Source organism: Polyodon spathula, chromosome 14 (assembly GCF_017654505.1).
Source record: "Polyodon spathula isolate WHYD16114869_AA chromosome 14, ASM1765450v1, whole genome shotgun sequence".
NCBI lineage: Eukaryota > Metazoa > Chordata > Actinopteri > Acipenseriformes > Polyodontidae > Polyodon > Polyodon spathula.
In genome coordinates this window covers 12,888,545-12,915,643 of record NC_054547.1, presented here as the reverse complement: position 1 = coordinate 12,915,643, position 27,099 = coordinate 12,888,545, and the positions used below count along the sequence as shown (strand labels likewise).

Here is a 27,099-nt window from a genome sequence, read left to right as displayed (position 1 = left end):
GAAAGAGAAGAAGACAAGGAATTATACAAGTTAAAGAAGGGGTTTCGCCCGGGGTCCCCTCTGACTCATAGAGAACCCTCCTCTATGAGGTAAATGAAGCGATGCTTAACATGTTGGAGAAAGTAGAATCACTACTCCCCCCCCCCCCCCCCCCCCCAAAGAATGGACCCCCAGCTCTCTGTTGAAGACATTTATGGGAAGAAAATGGAGAACCGCAAATCTATATAGAAAAGAAGAGGGAAAACATTTAATAACACAAAAAGAAAGAAAACACTTAACGTGACACAGGGGTTAGTAACTGTACCCTACTGAATATCAAAAGACACTCCACACAGTGGAAAGAAAAAAAAACCTTTAATTTTATTTAATTTCTTTTTTAGGAGGAAACCTTTGGTGGCCCAGGCAGATAGGTCGTCCCTACTCCAGACATACTAGCAATGGATTGATGGGCAAATGCTATTTCGGCTGGTGAAGAATGAATGTAAGTGTAGGCTGCTGATTTTTATTAGATGCTGGTTAATCTTTGTCCTGCTGCTGAAGTGGCTGCCTCGATTCTGAATGAATGCAGATTGTAGAATTGCGGGGGAAGACCTGTTCTGGAAACCAAAGTGGAGAGTTGAGAAGAAAACCAGTGTCTTGAAACAACAGACCCGCTTGCATTGATGAAAGAGGGTTGGAAGGAGATTTGGGTTTATGTTCTGTAATGTATTTCAGCATGGAAGCATATGGGCATAGAGGAGAGTCAATTTTTGAAAGTTTAATACATTGTCCTTGCTGATGCTGATCTGTTTTTGAAATGCTTAGAAAGAGAATAAAATGTGAATCCAAAATATGAGTAAGGTCACTGCACTGAGTAGGAAAACTGGAAATAGAAGGGACTGTATATTCAGAGCATCTCAAAAATCCAAAAAATGCAGAAAGACATAATATTAGGTCATCAGCTGGAGAAAAACAGCTTTGTTGGAGAATTGCAATCATATTGACAAGAATGTCAACAAAGATAGGCAGGCAAGTGGTAGAAGCAGCCGGAGAGCTCTTGGAAATTCCTCGCAGGAGGAGACAAACGGCTGGTGCCAGATGTAGAGAATCCTTTGCATGAACTATAAAAGCTATAATAAAAATAGCTTATTGATGGTTGAACTGAAGAGTTGCTGCTAGGGATGGCAGAGCTGTAGGAATCAAGCTTTTGGGAGGGGGGGTGGGGGGGGGGGGGGGGTAATTGTAATTAATTAAAACAATATACCGGCAATTGAAAACAATATACTCACCTGACTATAAATACCCCTTGATTTTAGTTTTCCAGGATGGCCATCCACCGTTTGTCTTGTGTGTGCGTGTAGGAGAGAGGGGACCCGAGACGGAAAGAAATAGTAAACCTAATACTTGTTGCTGCTGCTGTGATGATGATGAAGATGATAATAATAATAATGTAGTTGGGAATAATGTTTATCGATGTCCCCTCCTTTGTACGCACTGGCGTTTTGTGTTTGTTTTTAAACTGGTTGTTTTTTTTTGTTTTTTTTTCGGATCCTTTTATTCTGGTTTAAAACAAAACTCTTGTTTGTTTTTTTGCACAATGCACCTACGTGCTTTTGTAATGATCTGCTGCTAACTTTTTTAATTATGTGCAATAAAACATTATTTTAATTGATAATGATTGTGTCCTGGTTGCTCTGTTGCCTGATTTGCCCTCCGAAAAAAAAAGAACTTAAATTTTGAGGATGCAGTTTCCCTCTGTGACGTAGTCAGGGCTACTGGAACAGCCTTTATTTATGATATGCACTGTAACTGTATTATCGCAGTAGAATAATATCGGTTTCTTAGACCACAGATGACCCCATAGCTAGGCTGATGCAACTACTAGGTAGATGTGGAGATAGATTTTCACTTTCCTGGGGTCATATACTAGAAAACCACTGATTATTTAAGAAATCTCCTAATCTAAGAAATGATGCTTCTGTAAACATAGCCATGTTGTGTGGTGCTGAGATGAAATCGTCATAAAACACAGACAAGCCATTCCAGTGCTGAATAAGAGCAGACCACATTTTAATATCTTTCCTAGCTTCTGATGAAATATTTATGTAGTAGTGTTTTGTTTTTTGCTGTTGATTCAAGAGCAAGTAGTCATCATAAAAGTGCTCCCTGGGGGAATAATGCGAATGGCAAAGTTGAAGTGACTCAGCAATGAAAGCAGTACATGTTTTCTGATTGTTTTACTGATCTGAAATTTCTGGATAAGAAAATGAATGTGATTGAGTTTGGACTCAGGGAGGCTGGCTTCAAATTTTTCTGTGTCTTTTATGATTGCAAGAAATTCCAGAAAATGGGGGACAATTGTTTTTTCTTCTGAGAGCGGGACACCAACTTCTAAAAAAAAAACTCTTAACCCTTTGTGGTTCTATTTTAGACCAGGTCCAACATTACAATTTTTCTTTTCTGGTCCGATATCAAAAAGATCTGATCTCTTCGGGTTTCTCTGGAAAAAGTCGAGAAAACCTTTCAATGGCTGAATGAGACCAATAGAAGCCGAGAGAAGCCAAAAAAAAGGGACATATCTAAGCAATACACATAGCCCCTGCACCACAGAGATAATACGAACAGGAGATAGCTGCTTCCGCATCCAGCGCTCAAAGAATATCACAAACATTTGCAAAGCTTTTTGAGATGTTGTAGTAATAAAATAATGACTTGGATCACATTATTGTGGAGTTTGATGATAAAATGACGGATCAGAAGAGTATGCATTACTATGAAGAGGTATATGATAAATACAGTGAACAAGGGGTGGGGCTTGGCTGGAGATGCAGTACTGCGTGTACTGTTGATATTTAGTGCCTTTTAAACCTGTTTTACTGTGAAAAAAACTTTTAAACAGTGTGTGTAAAATAAATAGCATGCGTGGAAATACACTGGACCTGACACGCCTGACATGTTCTAAATAAATGGACCGCTAAGGGTTAAGATAGCAATTGCTCCTGCTGGCAGATCTGATGGAGGGGAGATCAATAGAAGGTCATCAAGCAGGTGGAGCAGAAATGGAACATGGTAGGCATTGAGAAGTATCTAGAATAATGCTTCTGACAGGTTGTCAAATATCTTTGGGCTGCTGCAGCAGCCGAAAGTTAATTGAGTGCCAAAGCAAAACTTTCCTTCCCAGCAGATACCAAACAGGTGGCTAGCAGAAGGATGGGTTAGCATTACTTTAATTCAGCTCTGCAGTTAGGATAAAGGGAAAATTTCCCCAATGTTAGGTTTTTGAATAATCTGGGGTCTCTGGATTTTAATGTTACTGACGATCCATTACTCTATGATCCTGGATAGATGAAATGGTAGCCGTATTAGTCCAGAGATGATAGACAAAGAGGAGAAGTGATAACTTTTATTGGATTAACTAAATAATAATTATTCACAAGCTTTCAAGACCTCAACGGTCTATTCTTCTCTCTTTCCTACTTTCACCTGAAGGAGAGACCTTTGAGGTCTTGAAAGCTTGTGAATAATTATTGTTTAGTTAGTCCAATAAGAGGTATCACTTCTTCTCTTTGTCTATGATCCTGGAATTCTGATGTCGCCATTAGTAATGAAACAAAATGAATGTCTTTACCATCAAATATATTCCACCGAATTTGCAAGGATATTGAATGATGCTTGGTTAAGGAGGTAGGGTTGAAGATAGGAGGATCTTCTGAAGGTACCAATGTTAGAGCTGAACCGGAAGTAGCTGTAGCTGCAGCTGGTGCTATTACTGCAGGAATGGAGGAGAATATTGAAAGACCTGAAGTTTGCTTCTCTTACTCGATGTTAGATGCCCTTTTATCTAAACCACTCAGTTTGGTATTGACCGAGGATAATGTGTCGGCAAATGACTGCATACAAGTTTTAATCTCTTGAAAAATCAGGGAGTGTTCTTGTTGGAGTCTTCTGGCTGGAGCAGCTTCTTGCTGTTTTTAAGTGTTAGCTGTTGGGATGTATTGCTCTAACACTGACTGCCTTCTGTGTGATTGGGGCTGCAGAACAGCTGAGTGTAGCTGGGGAGCTTTTTTTAAAGAGAAAAGACAGGTTCTGTTGAGATGGAGTTGCAGTAGAGAATAAATAGTGATTCTCGATCGCTACCTACTGGGCTTGTTTTTCCGTTTTTTATTCCAGTCCAGTCCTTATTCGAGTCCAGTCCTTCTAGTAGAGTCACTCTGGAGGTGCATCCTGAGCCAGGAGTAGTTTAGAATGGCAAAGATTAGCCCCTTGGGCAGCAGGTATACAGAGAGAATCTTTGTTGGGGGGCAGCTGTTCAGATCTTACCGAGCCAATGAACGGAAGAAGAAATGGAGGGGTGATCTGACCCAGGTTTGAAGCACAGGAGTTTGCTCTGCTACAGATATGAAATCCTGGGAATCCTCTGAGTCAAAAGACAGTTGCTGTGAGTAATCCATTTATTTATTTATTTATTGCTCTTTTGCTGGTTAAGAGAAATCAGATGGGTCTTGCGATCCGCTTTGGTTTACACCGAATGAAAAAACGCAGGACAACTACGTGTAGGTGGCTAAGGGTAAAATAGAGTAGATTTAATTGATGGCAGAAGATGATAGGGCGCAGGGGGCCTAGTTCCACCCCCCAAACCACACTTAATAGGTTAACATATTTCAACAAACAGCTTCTTGAAGGATCCCAGGGTGTCCACTTCAACAACATTACTGGGGAGTTGGTTCCAGACTCCCACAATTCTCTGTGTAAAAAAGTGCCTCCTATTTTCTGTTCTGAATGCCCCTTTATCTAATCTCCACTTATGACCCCTTGTCCTTGTTTCATTTTTCAGGTCGAAAAAATCCCCTGGGTCGACATTGTCAATACCTTTTAGAATTTTTAATGCTTAAAGACTGAATAAATTATTTTTTTTAGCCTGTCTGCATGTACATGCTTTTAAAATCTATGATAATTCTGGTTGCTCTTATTTGTACTCTTTCTAGAACAGCAATATCCTTTTTGTAGCGAGGTGACCAGAACTGAGCACAATATTCTAGATGAGGTCATACTAATGCATTGCTAGCAGAGTATTACCCTGGCATAATGCTATATCACACAAACCAAGACAATTAAAATTGACATTTAGCCATATGAAATGAAAGAGAAACAAATAGATTTGCTTCTCCATTCAGGACACCATCAGACTACAGCAGATTTAAAAGCAGAACTGAATCGAACGGTTGTAGCACTGTGTAACTTGCCGGTTTCAACAAACCTATTTGAAAGCATGTGTTTCAGAAGTGATTATGATAATCACATTACACAAAAACGGAACAGGACGTTCTCAAGCCACTGCCAATCATATACATTTAAATTCCAGTTTTACAAATGTAACAACTGCTGTCTACATAGAAAAATAATAATAAGTGAATTGCCTGATCACTGGAGATTAATGAAGTAATATGGAAATAACATGTACAACACTTGAACAAAGGAAATACTGAACATCTACAAATGGGATACTTCAGGATTTTATAGGGCAAGCCATGTCAATATGGTACAATGGTAGCCATTTTGTTCTAAAAGTCTAACAGAACTAATGGTGTATCTGGTAGACATTTGTAGTGCAGGGATGGATCTTAATACAGGTGTCCTACAATTTTCAATCTAAAACCTGATTGGCATAGGAACTCTGTGGGGTTTTAATTGTGCTAAGTGTTAGTAATAATTGAAATGTATTAGTTTAAAGTGTAACCTGTGGATTGTATAAATACTTACACCTGTTTGTTTGTTTTTAAAGTCATTTCCCTTCATTTGACGATGATTTTCCACTTCTGCTAGAGCTTCATCTTTTATCTGCTTTAGACGTCTTGCTTTTTCTGCACAGAAACATGCAAAAATACAAACGTAAATATCACTGCATGATGCATCCCACACAAGCCCTTCTTGCATTCAGAAGTGAAAAAAACAGTATTTAATTGGCTTTATGTCTACAATACAAATAATATAATAATGGTAGCAGTGATAGTAATATAAAGAAAATGTGTTGAGAACTATTTTGGCACTTCTTTAAAGTGTTTAAACTATGAGTGGATCTAAAAAACCAATAGAAAGGAACAAGCATAAGTGTCGCATTCACTTTAAGCTTTACACTGCCTTCGATCTTTCAGCACTATGGAAGAAATGATCAGTATGAACAATGACATCGAACACACACAACGGAGTGAGTGTGGTGTGTGCGTGAGCGCTGCTGGCAGGCTTGTCGGTCTTTTCCTCTTTTTTTTTTTGTTTCTATATTGTTTTGCATTTCTTGTTTACAGTGTACTGGTGAACAGTTTTGTGTGCTGAGCTGACGCTCTGTCAAACTTTTCTTTTGAAAAGTTAACCCGTCGACACGGAGTTAAAGTTTCCGCCGAGGGGTTTATCCCTTTGGAGGAATGTGTGCTCGCTATTGGGGAGGTAGTCAGTTGTGAAAACATCAAATCGGCTTCTCGCACGAGCGGCTCGATTGTGGCTTTTTTAGGTACGGTGGAGTTAGTATCAATGGTTGTAGAAAAGGGGATTGTTGTTAATAATACTTTTCTTCCAGTAATTCCTTTAGCTGTCCCAGCTAGGAGAATCACCCTTTCTAATGTTCCCCCGTTCCTGAAAAATGAAGTGATAGAGAGGGAGCTGGCTAGATATGGGCAGCTCATGTCCGGGCTGAAGAGAATCCCTTTAGGCTGCAAGTCACCACGTTTGAAACATGTTATGTCGTTCAGAAGGCAGTTGTTTATGATTCTTATAAACATCGATGAAGATCTTAACATCACGTTTAAGTTTAAGGTGGATGGCAGTGATTATGTTATTTATGCAATCTCTGACTCGATGAAGTGTTTCAGATGTAGGACTGAAGGACACCTGGTGAAAAACTGTCCCGAGAAGGAGAGTGGGGAGCGGGATAGGAGTAAGGGAGACGTGACTGCTGATAAGCAGAAAGCAGGACCGGCCGATGCTGGGCTCGATGGCGGATCAGTACCTGCGGGCAGCACGGAGGGAGAGCAGGCTAGTGACGGGGTGGCAGCTGAGCCCCAGGAGGCAGGCAGTGACACTGTAGTGGGGGCGGAAAGCCAAACCAAAGCACAAGATAACGCAAAAGAAAGTGAGAGCGTAGAAAGTCACGGAACGGAGGGAGAGGGTGAGCAAATGGACACAGAGGCGGTTGCTAGTGTGTGGGGTGATGTTCAAATACAGGTAGAAGGGGTAAAGTTCGCAGAGGATAGTGAGGCTTTTAGACTGCCGGGGAAACAGTTTTTTGTGACAGTGCTGTCACAAAAAAACGCAGTGTTTCGTCTGATGGCAGTAATGTTGGTATGGAGCCTGGGAGTTCTGCAGAGCCGAGCAGTGCGCAGGCTGTCAGCATAGTGACAGACAATCCCGCTGGAGACAGTGAGGATGAAGGCAGTCTCACTGACTCCTCGCAAGCATCGCAATCGCAGGGCGCGTATAAACCCCGGGGAGGGTACAGTGTGCAAAGCATCAAAGATTTCCTGGAGCAGACAAAAGGGCGAAGGGGAATTGATGTTGAGGATTTTTTTCCCGATATTGATTTGTTTCTGAGCTCAGTACGAGGTTTAAAGCAAATCGTGTCTGCTCAGGAAATGTTTAGTACTCAGGAGCTAGTGCGCCTCAAATACATATCGAGCAAACTCCGTGGCAATGTTAAACACAGTCAGTCCTGATGGCCAGTACACTCCTAATACTCCTTCTCTTTACTGTCTGCTTGTTTTTCTTTTCTGAGTATCAATGTGTTTCCTTTTCAAACTCTGCAATGGCTAGCTTTAATACCGGGTGCCTTAATATTAATGGCTGTAGAAGTGCTTTTAAGAGAGCCACATTGTTTGAATTTATCTCACAGAAAAGTCTGCATGTTACGTTTTTGCAGGAGACTCACATAGATGGGGGAAATCAGGTTGATTGGGAAAGGGATTGGAAAGGGGATGGTTATTTCAGTAATGGAACTAATGTGAGTGCTGGGGTTAGTATTTTGTTTCCTGAGGGGTTTAAACCGAGCTCTGTAATTGCCTGTGAAATCATACAAGGACGGCTACTTAGAGTTCAAGCGGTGATTGAAGGCAAAGTCTTTGTTTTTGTTAATGTTTATGCACCTACAGATGGTATGGAGAGAGTAAGCTTCCTCCAGAGGCTTGAATGTATGTTGGGCGAATGTAAAACTGATGAGGTGTTAGTTTTAGGTGGGGATTTTAATTGCACAGCTGACAGTAGATTAGACCGGAATCACATTGAGCCACATCTCCAGTCTGCCAGGGAACTGGTTAGAATTGAAAACTATATGGAACTAGTTGATGTGTGGAGAAATATTAATGCAAAGGATAAGCAATACACATGGATTAAAACACATGGCACTGATGTTTCTATGGCTAGATTGGACCGGTTTTACACTGTTAAACATAATTTAAACATTTTTAAATCTTGTTTTATCAGCTCCACAAGCCTGTCAGATCACAGCTTAGTTTCTGTAAGTGTGTTGCTCCCCTCTCTGAGAATACAAAGTGCATACTGGCATTTTAATACTGCTTTGATTAATGATGAGCATTTTAGGAAAGTTTTTAAATTTTTTTGGGAGAGATGGAGATGTAAAAAAAGAGACTTGTCCTTGTTGCGGCAATGGTGGGATGTAGGGAAGGTGCAGACTCAATCTTTTTGTCAGCAGTATACTAGAAACGTCACAAAGAGAATAAATAAAACCATGAGAGAGCTGGAGGAAGGCATCCTACAGCTCCAGAGAGCTCTGGAGTCCAGCCCAAACGAAAGGCTGATTAATGGCCTGAAATGTAAAAAAAGGGGTTGGCGGATCTGCTGGACGTAAAGGTGCAGGGGGCTCTGGTGAGATCGCGGTTCCAGAGCTTAGTGGAGATGGATGCACCCACTCACTATTTCTTTGGGCTGGAGAAGAAGGGCGCACAGAGCAAAGTAATTCATTGCCTGAGGACAGCGGCTGGGCAGGAGCTCAGGGAGCATGCAGAGATCCGGAAGCTGGCTGTGGGTTTTTATAAAGACCTGTATACAGCAGATGCGGTGGAGGAAACTGGGGAACCACAGCATTTCTTGCAGGACCTCCCTCAGCTGTCTGAGGAGGAAGCCAAGGGGCTGGAAAGTCCTCTGACACTCTCTGAAAAAAGTTCTGGTCTCTGCTGGGAGAGGACTTGTTGGATGTTTTCAGGGAGAGTGTGCAGGATAAAGTTCTACCACATAGCTGCAGAAGAGTAGTCATCACTCTCCTCCCTAAAAAGGGAGATTTGTGTAGTATGAAAAACTGGAGACCTGTGTCGTTGCTCTGTGCCGATTATAAAATCCTTTCTAGAGCCCTCGCAAACCCCCTCAGGACTGTGATAGGGTGAGTGGTGCAAGGAGACCAAACATACTGCGTTCCAGACAGATCCATTTTCGATAATAACTTTCTAATTCGAGATATACTGGCAGCCTCCAAGCTTTTTGGTTTCAATGCAGGTGTAGTGTCGTTGGATCAGGAAAAGGCTTTTGACCGGGTAGATCACCTCTATCTGTGGAGGGCACTAAAAGCTTTTGGGTTTGGGACCGGTTTCTTAGAGAAGGTTCAGCTGCTCTATGGTGACGTTTCCGGTCTATTGAAAATCAATGGTGGCTTAAGCGCCCCTTTCCCTGTTCAGAGAGGTATTAGACAGGGGTGTTCCATGTCTGGTATGCTCTATGCTTTAGCAATAGAGCCTCTTATAAATGAGCTGAGGAGGGTATTGACTGGACTGTCCATTCCTCAGTGTCCCGGTAAACCAATGAAGGTAACAGCTTATGCAGATGACATTGCTGTATTTGTTAACAACCAAACTGATGTTGACAGTGTAGGCACCTGTCAAAGACTGTTTGAGAAGCTGTCATCTGCTAAAGTAAACTGGGATAAGAGTAGTGCAGTGCTTCTGGGGGACTGGAGGGGTTGTCGTCCTCCAATTTTATCTGCTGGTTTGCAGTGGAGCAGGGGCGGGCTCCTTTATCTGGGTGTCCATCTCGGGGATGACAGCACAGTGCAGAGGAATTGGGAGGGGGTGGTGGAGAAGGTGAAAGGCAGGTTACAGCGGTGGAAATGGCTGCTTCCCCAGATCTCCTATAGAGGTAGGGTACTCATTATTAATAACTTGGTGGCCTCTAGCTTGTGGCACAGGTTCATCTGCTTGGAGCCCCCACAGTCATTAGTAAAACAGGTTCAGGCTGTGATGCTGGAGTTTTTCTGGGATGGGGTGCATTGGATCAGACAGAGTGTGCTGTACCTGCCAAGGGGGGGCAGTGATTCATAGACCTTTCTAGCAGGACGGAGGCTTTTAGGTTACAGGCCCTGCAGAGGCTGCTGTATTGCACTGAGGACATCCCGTGGAGGCAGTTTGCCTGTGCCTTCCTGCAGCAGGTGGGGAGGCTAGGTCTGGATAGGGGTCTTTTTCTGCTAGAAATGGGTAAACTGGAGATGGACCAACTGCCAGACTACTATAAGAGCCTGCTGAGGGCATGGCAGTGGGTGTGTATTGAGCAGAGGGGCAATGAAAACATTAGCCTTGATTGGCTCCTAGAAGAGCCGTTAATATATAACACATTCTTGAAGTGTGATATTGTTCAGTCTGCTACTTTTATACATATGTTAGTGAAGGCAGGTATTGTAAAGCTTAAAGCCCTTTTAGATTTCAACACCTACAGCTGGGTGACTCCTCAGTGGTTAACGTCGGCTCTGGGGATGTGGTCTGTCCGCACTGCTGAGCATTTCCTCACCCAGGTGTGTGCTGCTCTCCCCGGTGAAGGGCTGGAGCTCTTGAGACAACTGTTCAGGGATCAGAGAGTTCTGCACACTGATTACCCCTTTCCATCACTGTTAGTGTCCCCAGCGATCAGTCAGGTTTCTGATGAGCAGGGTTTACTGACTGTAGAGGGTCTGAGAGATCTCCCTCTGTGCACAGTAGAGGGGAAACAGCTGTATAGGGTGTGTGTAAAGGGCCGATACCAGCAACAGCTCAGGGCACTACCAGACACACACTGGAGAGAGAGGCTGGGGGTGGCGGAACAGATAGTGCCAGTTTGGAGAACCCTGTATAAGCCACCACTGCCAAAAAGATCGGGGGATCTGCAGTGGAGGATCTTACATACCATCATTGCCGTTAACTCCTTTGTGAGCATCATAAACCCCGAGGTGAAGGATTCCTGTCCATTTTGCTCACAGAAGGAGACTGTTTATCATTGTTTTGTGTTCTGCACCAGATTGAAACCTTTGTTTACTGCTCTGATGGAATTGCTTGCTGGGTTGGGTTTTGTGTTCTCTGAGGTGGTTTTTATTTTTGGTTTTACATATTGTAAAAAGAGAAAGTACTCAATCCAGCTGGTGAATTTTATTATTGGACAGGCCAAATTAGCAATTTTAAAGAGCAGGAAAAACAAAATGAATGACGTTTTAAATACTGATCCTTTTGTTATTTTTAGAATGCTTGTATTAACACGGGTTAGACTGGATTTTAATTTTTATAAGGCAATGCATAATTTAGCAATGTTTGAGGAAGTCTGGTGTGTAGACAGTGTGTTGTGTGCTGTTAACGATGGTGATCTGGAGGAGTATCTGTGATGTGAATTTTTATGTGTCCACAGTATTTTATGTATTGTTTTGTTTACCTTGGGCGGATCTGAATTGATTTCATAATATCTGTATTTATAAATATTGATTGTGTGTATTCTATTTAATTGTTAAATAACGTTTTTTCAAAAAGTATCTATCTATCTATCTATCTATCTATCTATCTATCTATCTATCTATCTATCTATCTATCTATCTATAGTGCCTCTAGTAAGTATTCACCCCCCTTGGACATTTTTACAGTTTGTTGTATTATAGCCTGAAATTTAAATGAGATTTATTTCCCTTTGATTTACACAACCTACTCAACACTTTGAAGAGGCAAGAGAATTTTTATTGTGAAACACCAGTTAATGAAAAAAAATAAATAATGAAATGTCTTGGTTAGATAAGTATTCACCCCCCTGAGTCAATACTTGGTATAACCACCTTTGGCAGCAATTACAGCTGTGAGTCTTTTGGGGTAAGTCTCTGCCAGGTTTGCACATCTGGATCTGAATAGTCACCCATTCTTCTTGGCAAAATTGTTCAAGCTCTGTCAAGTTGGATGGGGATAGTTGGTGGACAGCAATCTTTGTTCTGTAAATGTTTTCTGCTTTAGTTTCTGATTGGATTATTGTTTTTCTTCTATTAAACTAAAAGCTGTGATAAAGTAAAATACTTATAAAATACCTTATAGAGCTATCACACCTATGCCACAGATAGAATTAATCTTAAAAATGAGTATTCCATTGTCTCTATTTTCTTTAAACTTTGCAGGATAAAATATACATTTAACACAGAAATAAAAATAAGGGCTCACCAAATTAAAAATAGATACCTCTAAGGCAGCTTATTTACATAGTCTTTAAAGAAAAGTAAAATTAAACAAGGATGTGGTTCTTTTTTGAAAATATTTTAAACTATTTGTATCATACAGTACTCACCTATCAATGTAAATATTTATTTGAAGAAATTAAATTGGCTCCAGGAGACCTGAAACAATTTTATTTCATTATTGCTAAAAACAACATAACATGTGCCCTATACTTAAAGAAATAAAAAAATGTTCTGAAACTTGTAAAATATTTTTACAACATGAATTTCACAAAAGTGAAAATAACTAGTTCATAAATGACTTTCTATTATTCCCGAACATACATTTCTTAGAGGGTACCTGTGGTGAACGGAAAGTGAATATAGACTTATTTCAATAGAAAATATATTTCCAAATACCCAAATACTTTTGTCACATTGTACAGATCCCCCCCCCCCCCCCCCCAGTCCCAGTGTTGTGATGGTCTATTTTAATGCACAAAGTGTTCAAACGACAACAAACTTCAGTGCACTGCATTGTAAAACATGTCAAGGTAATGTGACATGACAGCATTTATTTCCGCAATTGTCGCCTATAGCTACACACGAAGCAAAGTCGTTTGCACACAGATATACAAATATCATGGACAAAAAGAATAATTCAAGCACAATACAATAGTACCTGTATGAGCCGTTATTGTTACACTAGAGAAGTCTAACCTCTTCAAACATCGAGAGTGACGATTCAGACGAGAATAGCCGCCAGTTTGTTTTAGCAGCAGTCAGTAGCAGTCAGTAAACTTGTCCACAATTCTCTGTGATTGATTGTAAATGTGAACGCTGACTTTTCAAGAATTCTCCATATTTGCACGGCGCTGTACAGCTGCTTGTTGTAGTGTTATAAGTTAGATATGCTTGAGTCACAGAAGCATGCATGAAAACACAATATTCTGTAATGTCTGTTACCAGCGCGACAAAGCCCTAGGAAAAAACGGGACAAAATGAGCATCCTAAGAAAGGTTCCGGGGACACTAGGATCAGCGTTCCAAAAGTGTGACTGTCCCATCCAAAACGGGATGTCTGGTCACCTTAGAATGTACTGTACAGTTTGCAAAAGCAGATGCTAGTAACTGGAAGTAAACAAACCAGTAGCCTGTATGGCAAGCCATCTAGGTCATACGTGAACACAGCGAGCAATCACAAGCGTGTCAGGTGGGCCAATCCCAACGTCTGCACTGAAGCAATAACACAGCACAAAGGAATATCCACTAGAAACATCTTGAGGGCATCAGATTAATTTTAATGGTTAGGTTTAGGGTAAGTTATTAGGTTAGGGTTGCTTAAGGTTAGGGTTGGGGTTGGGTTAGGGTAGCTAAATTTAATAGAGTTGCCAAGCTCTGGAAGTGAAAGGTGGGAGTGCTTGACAAATGCACTAGAATAATCTGATGCACTCAGGACACTTTCTAGTGGATATTCCTTTATGCTGCCTATTGTACAGAAATACAGTAAATATGGTCAGTCGCGCATGCAATTTACTGGTTTCCATGAGGAATGCAGGGGCACTTCAGCATTCGGTCCCTTGCCTGTTATGCCTTACTGCACATGAACTTGTCACTTCCCGCTTGTCGGTTCCTGCGATTTGAGTACTCTCAAAACCTTGATGAACAAAAGATGAAGAGTGTCAATTTCTTGTTAGAAAAAAAAATGGCTTACCGCAAGCGATCATGGAAAATTGCTTTTTTTGTTTTACTTTCCATTTATTTAGGGGAGATACCATGTGGACAAAATCGGGCTAAAAGGATTTGACTAGGAAAGACTAGGATAACATGAAAGTTGCGCTACTCATGTGGAACGTGCCATCAGATTCAAACTACTACTGGGCAAGGTAAACATCACAGTACAGATTGGCAGTGGATACGTACAATCGGTTGATCTCCACAATAAGCAAGTAGAAGAAAACAGGTATGTGCTGTCAAATATAATCGCCTGTATCAAATTGTGTGGAAAATCCAAAGTTGCTCTGAGAGGTCATGACAAAACAGCGGTCTCCATCAATCCAGGGGCTGAGTGCACCAAGCAGGCATAAGTGTTGCAACAGCATAAGTGATGGTTGTAATTTTTTTGCGGCGTACACAAAGCAGACGTAAGACTTATTCAGGTCGTAAAGGGGTCATAACTGTACTCCTGCAAGGGGGTAGGTGTAAGGCAAGTATCGATAGGCAAATAAAATAGGGGATAGAGGCAAAAAGCAAATCAGCTCAGAATATCGTAAGCCACAGGAAAAATAGCACCCTGGGCAAGCTTGTACTTTGGAGACCCCACCCCCTCTTTTATATATATATTTTTTTTGTTTGTTTGTTTTTTGACATATTTAATTGTAAAAAATTAAAAACTAAGCATTGCTTTACACTTTAAGCCATCAATAGTAATAATGATTAATAATAATAAAACATTTACTCACCATTCCAAGACTCAGAAGACAACTCTTCGTGACTTTGCTGCAGCAAACTGTGATATTGCTTGGGACAGGTCTATCTTTTCAGCCACATCATTCTGTGCTCTATTGGAAATATATTTCAATAAGCTACAACTCAGAGAAGCTCCGTTCCTCGCGTGCCACCGATACAGCATGGCTAACAGGATCCTGAATGCTATCCATGTGTTTGGGAAGTTGTCATGAAGTTCATTGCTGTGAATAAACTGTAGCACATCTTAAGGGCACTACAGTCCTTTGGAAGCAGACTTTGGAGATAGCCAAGTTCTTTACAGAGGTCAATGTTGTTAATGTCAGAGCTCTCTGCAGATTTCAATGCACAGTGAAGGTCCTCAAAGTGTTTCGGCAAAGTTTCTTTATCAGGGTGTTTTGGCATGTTATGCAGAACCCCAAAGTTTCACATTTTGATTCATTTGCTCAAACCGTTCTTCCACAAACACTTTGACCTTGTCTATAAGTCAGTGGAAAAATTCAATTTTGAACTTCAATTCTACGTCATTAACTCTTTCATCTTCGCACTGTAGTTTACAATGTAGTCACAGCATGCATTTATCAACCCTGTGGCTGCAACAATGTTGATGTATTTCTGTCTCTGCATTCATTTGTTCACTATATTGACTTCAAAAAGGATATCGTACCACACAACAATGGAGACAACAAACTTGAATTCAATGAGTTCACATGCCAGGGTTAACGTTTCATGACAGATACCAGCTTACACTGATTTAACTAATGCAGCAAGGGCATTGTGGACTTTAGCAGTTTGGTATCGAACAGCTTTAACACTGTCAAATCTGCACTGCCAGCGTGTTTAACTTACTGGTTTCACAGTGACATTGACGTGTTGTGTAAGAATTTTCCAATGATTAACAGAGGCAGAGAACAGTACGTAGATCCTTTGCAGAAAGTCGAAGAGTGACACGGACTCTGGTGAAGATGATACGGCATCCCCCACCAGAAGATTCAACAAGTGGCATCCACATGGAACAAAAACGCTCTTGGATTTTGATTTAGGATTCTTGCCTGTACACCCTTTCTTTTCCCCTTCAAATCTGCACCATTGTTATAACCATGGCCACAGCAGTCTTCGATATTTACGTCGCATTCCTTCAAAGTACAGGGTATGGTATCCATCAGCACTTCTCCAGTGACTCATCCACTGTTTTCAAACCAATAAAGTGCTCCTGGATTGTCACTTTGCCATGAGCAGTGTCAAGGAACCTAACAGTGAAAGACATTTTTTTTCAGAATAGCTCACAATTGGTGTGCAGTCTAGTATTACAGAGTAGAACTTGGCAGTCCTCAACCTTTCAAGAATGTCTTTGCAGCACTTTCTTTGCCAATAATTCAATTATCTCATTCGGAGTTGTTTTTTATAAGTCACCTCTATGGAAAGGATGTGTCGCAAATGTTCCTTCAGTACTTTGTTGTATTTTCTAAGTAGCTTCACTAAACCCAGGTAGTTCCCATTATTCACAGTGAAGAGCTTGTCAGATGAGCCTCAGAAAGTGTGACGACAGGTAAATATATTGGTTTGCCTGGTTATGTATTACTTGCTTCCTTTAAGAAAACAAGAGAAAAAAAGGAGCGCGTATTACTGGCATAATTGCTCTTAAAACATACTTCCAACTCTCCCATATTTGCTGGGAATGTCCCGTATTTTTTACCCTTCTCCAGGTGGCTCCCGGGACAAGTTTTCTCCCGTATTTTAAACTTAATATTTTGCCAAAAGCAATTTTGTTTGATAATTTTTCAAGTTCTAAATCATAGTGCCCTTAGCACAATAACAGAAAATATCTTTCACAGTTTAGGACCCAGGGGAGCCAGTGAAAGGCATCGCATGCATGTGTCAGGGTTGGTAACATTGGCGAAGCAGCTTCAGGAGATGTAAGAGCGCCCGTGCCAGGGCTGTCACTCGACTCACCGCTTACAATGGCTTCCCGAGGTGTAAGTCCTACTGATCAATTTAAAAAAAAAAAATGAAGTGTTCTTGTACATTCCAATCCTGCTGGAATGCAATACTTAATCTTTATTTAGGTAACTAGAGTTATCAATTGCTGAAAGGCCTATCTGGTTAGAGTTAAATAATCACGCTAGTTATGCAATAACACTAGTTGTTTTTCATTCTGTGACAATGAAAATTATTTCAGCTTATTTTTTTTGTTTTTAATTTTAACATTTCTGTATTTTTATTTGCAGTGGTGAGGTTTAGCAAAGAAATTTCTACAACTGAAATTTGATGTAGACAGATTGAGAGATGAAATGATTGAGATCCAGATAACAGACAGCACAGATATCCCCAAAGAAGGGAAGGTAGACAGATTCTGTGGAGCTGTGGGAAAGCAAGCAAGATTTAGGCACTTGTCGTCATTAATGAAGGCACTTCTTTGCATCCCTCACAGCAATGCAAGCAGTGAGAGAAATTTCAGCATGGTTAGGAAGATTGTGACTAAGAACAGGATGAACTTGGATAACTATACAGTATGCGCTCTACTGTCATGCAGAAGTAACTACCTTGAACCAGCTGACAAATATTGTCCATCTAGCAAAGTACTGGCTGCTGCCAAATATGCAACCTATGCTTAAAACAAACATACAGTGCTTACAGAAAGTCTACACCCCCTTGAACTTTTTTTTTGTTGTGTCAGCGCCTCAGAGAAAAAAAAAATGAGGATTTTTGCCCACTTATCTACACACCATACTCCACACTGTTAAGGGGAAAAAAAGTTTTATTGACAAAAAATGTATATATTAAAAATACAAAACTGAAAGATCATAATTGGATAAGTCTCCACCCCCCTGAGTTAATACTTGGTGGAAGCACGTTTGGCAGAAATTACAGCTGTGAGTCTGTTGGGATAGGTCTCTACCAACTTTGCAAACCTAGATTTGGCAAAATTTGACCATTCTTCTTTAGAAAACTGTTCAAGCTCTGTCAAGTTCCTTGGGGAGCGTTGATGGACAGCAATCTTCAAGTCCTGCCACACATTTTCGATTGGATTTAGGTCGAAGCTCTGACTGGGCCACTGAAGGACATTTACCTTTTTGCTCCTTAGCCATGCCAGTGTAGCTTTGGCTGTGTGCTTTGGGTCGTTGTCATGGTGAAAGGTGAACTTCTGTCCCAGTTTCAGCTTTCTTGCAGAGGTCAGCAGGTTTTCCTCAATTACTTCTCTGTGCTTTGCTCCATTCATTTTCCCTTCTATTCTGACAAGTGCCCCAGTCCCTGCCAATGAGAAACATCCCCATAACATGATGCTGCCACAACCATGCTTCACAGTAGGGATGGTGTTTTTTGGGAGATGCGCTGTATTGGGACTGCGCCAAACATAACACTTTGCATTTAGGCCAGAAAGTTCCATTTTAGTTTCGTCAGACCACAAAACTTTTTGCCACATGGCTACAGAATCTCCTGAGTGTTTTTTTTTTTTTTTGCATACTTCAAACGGGATTCAAGGTGGGCTTTCTTGAATAATGGCTTCCTTCTTGCCACCCTACCATACATATACCATCTTGGGATATTGTTTTCACATGCATACTTTGACCAGTCTTGGCAATAAAAGCATGTAACTCTTGCAAAATTGCCATTGGCCTCTTGGTAGCCTCTCTGATCAGTCTCCTTCTTGCTCGGTCATCCAGTTTGGAGGGACGGCCTGATCTAGGCAGGGTCTTGGTGATGCTATACATCTTCCAATTCTTAATAATCGTTTTGACCGTGCTCCACGAGATATTCAAGGACTTTGATATTTTTTTTATAACCATCCCCTGATCTGTGCCTTTTACCAACTTTGTCCCGGCGTTCTTTTGAAAGCGCATTGGTGCTCATGGTTGAGGCTTTGCTTTGAAATGCACTACCCAGCAGAGGGAACCTACAGGAACTGCTGAATTTTGTTACACCTGAGCTAATTTAAAGGAGGGTAGACACTTATCCAACCCAAGCTATTTCAGTTTTTATTTTTAATTAATTTTCTACAAATTTCTAGAATATTTTTTTCACTTGGAAGATGAAAAATAGCCCCTATTAAAATACATTTTCTGTTCCTCAGGCATTGTGTTTCCTGGTTTACTTCCTGATTTACACAACATATTTGAAGCCCATCAGTTTTTCTACTGCACAACTTATTTATCTGGTTATTTTTGCTTATCATACTAACAAATGTTGTTATAAACCGAGTAAATACATTTTTAAATAATCTTCCGGAATAGATAATCTCAGCCACTGTAAATGTTTTTTAGCTTCATCCAGCTTTTCCTTGGCCTTTTTCTCTGCCTGTATAAGATGATGGATTCCATGGGATTGGCTGGTTATTGCTAGGCCAGTGCTCTCACACTCACACAGTGGGACTTTTATAGCAGAGCAGATCTTGTTAAATTGTGTTTGTTCAACAAACACAAAACACAAACCAGTTTGAGCTCATCCAGAACTCACTTGAGGCAGGTGGGCACGCCAGCCCTTCAGACCTCTAGGTTCATACTTAGTGCTGCTGCTTTGGTGATTTGAATGAACTGGTATTTTACAACCTAAACTGACCCTTTCTTTCTAACTTGTTTTTCCTACTGCTTGAGTCTGGTCACCTTTTACCAAGAATCTCAAGTAGACACACTGATAAAGACATAGAGCAAAACCTTTTTCAATGTAATTGTTGGTTTAATCAGTGGTATATAATAGAGAACACGTCTTTTGCTTTATAGTAAAGAAACCAGAGTTCATTTAAATATGAATTCATCTTTTGTTGTCAATGTCGCATCTACTAGTGTCACAAAGATCTTTGCTCAGGGTGCAGACTTAAGTGTTGCTTCAGTTATAGAGCCGATTGTTGTCACTACTCAATGTGAAAAAGGGTTTTGTTGTAGCATTGTAGCAACCTGCTTTAGTTTAAACCACTAAAAACATTTTAAGCTATCAGAATAGCACAGTATGTTAGCTACATTCAACCACAATGTCTGGGTTTGTATTTTTTTTATTACATTTTTTGCACTTGATGATTGGCTTACACTCTCCTAGACATAGTGGGCCCTTGGCTTAAAACTTTAAAACACGCTGCCTCTAAAAGTGGCAGCCATAGGATGAAGATTGAAAGAATTGAAAAATACTGTATTGCAGGTTATCCACACAATGGCCTAAACCAGAACACAAGCAGTAAATTATCACATGAGGGTGACAATAAGAAATTTGTAAGAAATTGTGTATGAGCTACAGTTGGATGGGAAGGTGTTATTGCCTGTGCAGACTTAGGGTTTCAGAACAGTATGGATTATGAAAGATTGAAAGGTCTCTGTATACGTACTGTATGCATACCACACAATGTAGCCTAAGCACAACAACTTGACACTGTTTTTGATAGCTCACTATAGCACAGCTATCATCTTGGCGGGTTCAGGGAAGAAAGTCAACTGGGGATAGTCTGCTACTGGTCAGGCACTGGATGTGTCGAGGCAGACACTTCCCAAGGTCAGCCCCTTGCGTCCAGTTGTTAACTTGGCCAAAGGGTGAAAAGATGAGTTTGGCTTGACAGCAGGAATTGAGGTTGCCGTTGATCTTCAGTCCTGCTGACTGGTTACTGAGTTGCAGCGTTTATGCAACATTGAAAGTCGTTGGTATCAGATAAAAGTGAAGCTTTAGGCCTCTCCCTTATTCAAGTCAACTGTGCAGGCTCCTCTTCGAATACTATCCTGGTAACAGTTTTACTTGCAGTGGATTTGACATGAGTGGTTTGCCAAGCAAAGGGGTGAAATTCACTCGGTTGAGACTGTATTGGGAAAATGCGAAAATGCTACAAACCATCGTCTTAAAAAAAGTTACATTTTAGATCTTCTACATCAAACATGAATTTCAGCACAATTGTTCCTCTAAAATATTCTTTTTTTTTAATCAAACTGTTTGATTTTTTTTACTTCCTACAAAAATAGCTGTTGAATAGAATTGATGCAAACTTAAAAAAGAAATAAATAAATAAAAGCCATCTTGTTTATGGTATTTAACAAAATATTATTTGCATTTTATTAAAAAGTATAGTAATGTACTTTTCAGTCAATGAAAACTTTTTTTTTTTTTTTTTTTTTTTTTTACTGAATAGTATATGATCTGTTCTTTTTAAGTAAAAATGTATAGTCATGATCAGATTAGTAACCAAGAAAATTAAATCATAGTTTGGCTTAAAGTCATAATACAGAGTCACCTGAAGCGTGAAGCATGTATAGAAAGGTAGAAAAGCACAATTTGGTACATGTTTGACTTGGTAAAGGGGATGAAGAAACCGTCTTACACTATGCTAACTGACATTGTCTCAGATACCTTGTTAAGAGTGATAGTCCCTTCCACAGCAGTCCTCTTCTGTACATGATGTTGAAGGAGGTGCTCATTATCAACGCTCTCACAAGTCTTCACAATTCTCCTTAAACACTTTACTCATCAACAAACAGGGGCACAGGATGTGACTTCATTGCTTTGGTTATCAGTCATCTGTAAATATGTGTCCATGTTTTATTAAGAGGCCAGATTCAACAATACAAAATGTAGGGGAAGGATTTCATCCTAAAGTGTCAATACTTTTTGAACCCTTATAATTACCTTAAACTGAGTCATAAATACTACCATAGGAGAATGTTTTCCACGTTAGAGCCTAAATTGTTAAGGTCAGGTTTGGAATATATACAGTAAGTACAGTAGAAATAACATAAGAAAAGATAATAAAAAGGTCCAAAAGAGTTTAGATTGTTATGATTATTCACCTGTTGGTAACTTGATGGACTAACTGCACTTGTGTTAACAAAAATTAACTATTTATTATCATTATTTAACTAAGTTTAACTGCAAAAAGATGAGTTATATGATTTCGGTTGTGAGCGAACTAACTTTGTTGCACAGAAGAAACTGTGCTCAGACACCACTTCCTGAACTCAAAAAGTTAAGATGAAGGTAAGACTATATTCTGACATCACTCAGAAGAGCATGTAAGAATCGAGTGGTTAGGGTTTGGGTGACACACAGAGGAAACTGCACCCTGACTGATAAGCAGGCACAAAAATATAAGTGAAACCTTCAAATATTTTACCCAGTTCCAGAGAGAGTATGAACTATTTGCTTTTAAATTAATTTCTATACTGATTTTTAATAGGACGCAGGGTGTTTCTGAAGGACTTTCCTGATTTCTGGAAATGACTAGTCTTTTTGGATTAAAGCTCCTGGCACTATGCGCTGGGCTGCTAGGCTCCGGTATCCTATGTTCTGGTAAGAGACAGACAATGCATTTTTTTATAACTCTTACAGGCAAAAGATTTTATGCTGCAGTATTTTAACTCTACATCTATGGCCAGAAGCTTTGCATCACCCTATATAATTAATTAATTTTGCTTCATAAAATCAAATGAAACCTGCTGAATAACGTTATGTTAACATATTCAATTACATACCGCTTTGTAGCTTTCCATATACCTGACAAAAAATCTGACAAATTGAAAAATGTGACCTTTCGAAATCTAACATAAAATACTGTACTATGATTATGGTTTCTGTTAGACTTTTGCAATATCATTTTGTAGTTTCTTTGATTACATGATGTTAAATAAAATAGCTAAACTATATTCATATAGTTTTTAAAAAAAAAGTCTCAATCCTAAAATTCTAGATGATGCAAAACTTTTGGTCATAGCTATATTTATCGGTACTAAGATGCTTGACACTGGATTAGGTGTTTTCTATTGTGATCAAACCAAAGACACTGTATTTTATTTTTTTATTTTGGAAAGTATTCATTATCCAGTCAAATTGCTTACACATACTGTGGAATTTAACAATCTTTGTTTTAATATTCAGTATAGAATTGAGCTTATTACGAGAGCTGATAATAGGGTTGTTAAAATGGCACACTTTTCTAGGGTTTCTTGTTTTCGGTGGAAGTTTGTGATCAAGTTCGATGTAGGTTGTTTTACCTGAAATTTAACAAGCTGTAGTTCACCACCTATTGTGTTTTGGGATATTATTGTGCGGTTATTGGCTGCATGCAGAGAGTTTTTCAACTGTTCTTATTAAATCAATCTTTATGGTGTCCAGAAATTTCATCTTTATGTTTTCTGTAACTGGTACTCTCCTTAAAAATGAATGTAATTAGACACTACTCATTAATGTAGTTAACTTCTTGGCTTCAATTGTAGCAGTCTCCATCCTAAAAGAAAGAACATGACCAGCATTTTAATTGAGCAAATCTCACTCATATTTTTATCCAAATCTTGCTCATTTGAATGTTCCGTCCCTGGAATCTCAGAATCACTATATTAACACACATACACACACACACACACACACACACACACACATATATACAGCTCTGAAAAAAATTAAGAGACCACTGCAAAATCATCAGTTTCTCTGGTTTTACTATTTGTAGGTATGTGTTTGGGTAAAATTAAAATTTTTGTTTTATTCTATAAACTACTGACAACATTTCTCCCAAATTCCAAATAAAAATATTGTCATTTAAAGCATTTATTTGCAGAAAATGACAACTGGTCAAAATAACAAAAAAGATGCAGTGTTGTCAGACCTCGAATAATGCAAAGAAAATAAGTTCAGATTCATTTTTAAACAACACAATACAAATGTTTTAACTTAGGAAGAGTTCAGAAATCAATATTTGGTGGAATAACCCTGATTTTCAAGCACAGCTTTCATGCGTCTTGGCATGCTCTCCACCAGTCTTTCACATTGATGTTGGGTGACTTTATGCCACTCCTGGCGCAAAAATTCAAGCAGCTCGGCTTTGTTTGATGGCTTGTGACCATCCATCTTCCTCTTGATCACATTCCAGAGGTATTCAATGGGGTTCAGGTCTGGAGATTGGGCTGGCCATGACAGGGTCTTGATCTGGTGGACCTCCATCCACACCTTGATTGACCTGGCTGTGTGGCATGGAACACTGTCCTGCTGGAAAAAACAATCCTCAGAGTTGGGGAACATTGTCAGAGCAGAAGGAAGCAAGTTTTCTTCCAGGACAACCTTGTACTTGGCTTGATTCATGCCAAAGCTGCCCAATTCCAGCCTTGCTGAAGCACCCCAGATCATCACCGATCCTCCACCACGTTTCACAGTGGGTGCGAGACATTGTGGCTTGTAGGCCTCTCCAGGTCTCCGGCTAACCATTAGACGACCAGATGTTGGGCAAAGCTGAAAACTGGACTCATCTGGGGGTGCTTCAGCAAGGCTGGAATCGGGCAGATTTGTCTTTGTGAAGGGCGCATGAATCAAGTCAAGTACAAGGTTGTCCAGTTCTGGACTAGAACAACTGTTATAAAATAACATCAAAGCATGTATTATTTATATGATACTCCTGTGAAGCTCATACAAGGGATTGATATGAATCTGTGGCCAGTGTTTTAAAGTGTTACTATGAAATGTTATGAAAGTAAAACAAACAGAAAGTGAGAACATGGTTCCTTGTTTCAAACATTTACCAATAATGCAGAACTAACCAGTGTGCGACTAAGAACAACTTAACAGACAAAATATTGCACTTTATAAAAGATGCTTAAAAGCCAAGATTACATGCAGACCATTAACAGAAGCATGGTTGGATCATAATGCATGTTAGGTTGAGTTCGTAATAGCATTTCAACAATGTTTATTTGACTTTAGATGCTGCTTTTTTTCACAGAACTTGTTTGAAGCACTATTCTTTAACACAATATAGAAAACAAATATGTATTTTCTCTGTTTGTTGTTTTGGGGGAGACTTTACTTCTTGTTTAATGTAAACGTAAACACATGCCCCATGGATATGAATAGTCAAAGGGCAAAATGTACTGCAGTTTTGTTGTTCAAAAACTCACCTCAGATTTCAGTTAGGCAACTAAACCTGGAGGTTTACCTAAATCAGTATATTTCAGTTCAGCTTTTTTTTTTAGCCTTGTCTGTAATTATTCAGTTAAACAGTCTTGTTCCTTCTAACCAGGTCTTTATTTGTTTAATTAAACCTTTGATTATTAAATCATTGAACTGGATGGAATAAGGTCCTGGAATGAAATGGACTGAACGAGCCACAACTTAGTACCACTGAGCAAAAGAAGCTGAATCCAACACAAAGACATCTGTCTATATTTAGCTTTTCCCTTTCCATCTGTTCATAAATTGCCAATACAAACCCACCTTCAGCTATAATTTGCCTGTTTATGAGCAATAGTAAAATTCATATTGAATAAACAAGATTTTGTTACAAATAAGCTAACACATAACATGATCTTTGTCTGCATCCATGTAACTGCTAGTAATATATCCACTATGTATTGAATTGTGCGACAGAACATGTGGCAACGGCACTTCGCATGGCTAAAACTCTCTATATCACGGCAGACCACTTCCTTATTCCAGTCTAAGTTTTTGAGTCACTGCATTTCCAGTTAGAAGCTGGGAGCAACAAACATGTAAACTGACTAAGAAGTAAAAAAGAAGTGTTAAAATTCAGACGTTATCTGACAGGATTTTTATTTTGATTAAGTTACACATGTCCATTGCGCCACCTTTCTAATGCTGCAGTATAGAGACAGGAGGCAGATCAGAGACTGCCCTGTGTGTGTTCTGCATAATAATGAGAAGACAAGTGCTAGGGGAATGGGAGGCAAATGGGATCCATAACCATATTACCTTATAACAGGTTTTGTAATATTAAGTGGCAGGTTATTATAACAAAATGACGAAGATCTTGCAGTGTTCAATATCTATAGTGTGAGAAGTATGTAGTGTAAAACTGAACTTGTGTGTATGACGACCTCCTGTTCTGATTGTACAGGAAGTGTTCTGTGAAGGTCGTGTTGCTATTAATAGCTCTCACTTTGCAAACGTAGCAGGCCACACAGTAGACTGTATTCATTTGACTGTTACAAAGTTCAATATGATGCAGCTCGCACCTTGATTATTCATCCTTTTATTACACTTGCAGCTGCATCGTACTGGAATTCTTTATTTTATTTTTAAGTCAGCAATATATCTAATATTTCATATTAGATATGGTTGGAAATTCTGGCCTGTTATTGGTTAAAACCTCATCATAGGAGGAAAAATAGATCAAACTATTGCCCTAACATCCTTACACCACAGGGAATAGTCTCCATCTGTCATGTGATTGGTTCATATCACTGTCAGTCCCGCTCCTTTTCAAAGGAACGCCCTCCACCTAACAAACCACTCCTAACAAACAAGATAAAATGGCTGAATGAAAAAAATACTGAACGGCGAGTCTGTGACTTAACAGAAAATTTTATACAAAACACTACAAAAGAAAGAAAATACTTGCGGTATTTGAACATTTTCTGTTATTTCTGTTATTGAGTTATTTACTTCTGCTGTATTCGCTATAGTTAAACAATACTGTAAAGCCATAAATATTTGCAACAGAATATTTGGCGAATCACACCCATAAAACCTATTTTGCTCCAGAAATGTTGCTGTCCTGTTGCAATGCAACCTATGCTTACAACAAACATACAGTGCCTACAGAAAGTCTACACCCCCTTGAACTTTTTTCACATTTTGTTGTGTCAGTGCCTCAATTTCATGCATTTAAATGAGGATTTTGTTCCTCTTATCTACACACCATACTCAACACTGTTAAGGGGAAAAACGTTTTTCTTGAGAAAAAAATTATATATTAAAAATACAAAACTCAAAGATCATAATTGGATAAGTGGAGTGCTTGGGATATTGTTGTCACATGCACACTTTGACCAGTCTTGGCCATAAAAGCCTGTAGCTTGTTGCCATTGGCCTCTTGGTAGCCTCACTGATCAGTCTCCTTTTTGCTCGGTCTTCCAGTTTGGAGGGACGGCCTGATCTAGGCAGGGTCTTGGTGATGCCATACACCTTCCACTTCTTAATAATCGTCTTGACTGTGCTCCACGAGATATTCAAGGCCTTTGATATTTTTTTCAACAACTTTGGCCCGGAGTTCTTTTGAAAGCCCCTTGGTGCTCATGGTTGAGTCTTTGCTTTGAAATGCACTAACCAGCAGAGGGAACCTATAGGAACTGCTGAATTTATCCTGAAATCATGTGAATCACTACAATTTAACACAGGTGGAGGCCATTTAACTTGGTGTGTGATTTTGAAGGCGACTGGTTACACGTGAGCTAATTTAGGATTGCTATCAAGGGGGGTGGACACTTAATCAAACCAAAGAAATTGACAAGCACTTTTTTATTATTTGGGACCTCCCCTGGTTTT

General features: G+C 39.7%; 1 protein-coding gene across 7 annotated transcripts in view; it reads left to right on the top strand.

Moving 5' to 3' along the window:
- The first annotated feature begins 394 nt into the window (after window positions 1–394).
- Window positions 395–27,099, top strand: part of LOC121326972 (receptor-type tyrosine-protein phosphatase C-like) — a 60,751-nt gene continuing 34,046 nt past the window's right edge. For 6 of the 7 annotated variants that reach the window (XM_041270662.1, XM_041270657.1, XM_041270655.1 and 3 more), the window contains exon 1: window positions 21,890–22,119. In XM_041270662.1, the coding sequence (XP_041126596.1) occupies window positions 22,047–22,119 (73 nt within the window). In that variant the 5' untranslated portion in view covers window positions 21,890–22,046. Of the gene's footprint in view, window positions 482–21,889; window positions 22,120–27,099 lie in introns of those variants that run through there. The other variant, XM_041270654.1, reaches the window with a different exon arrangement.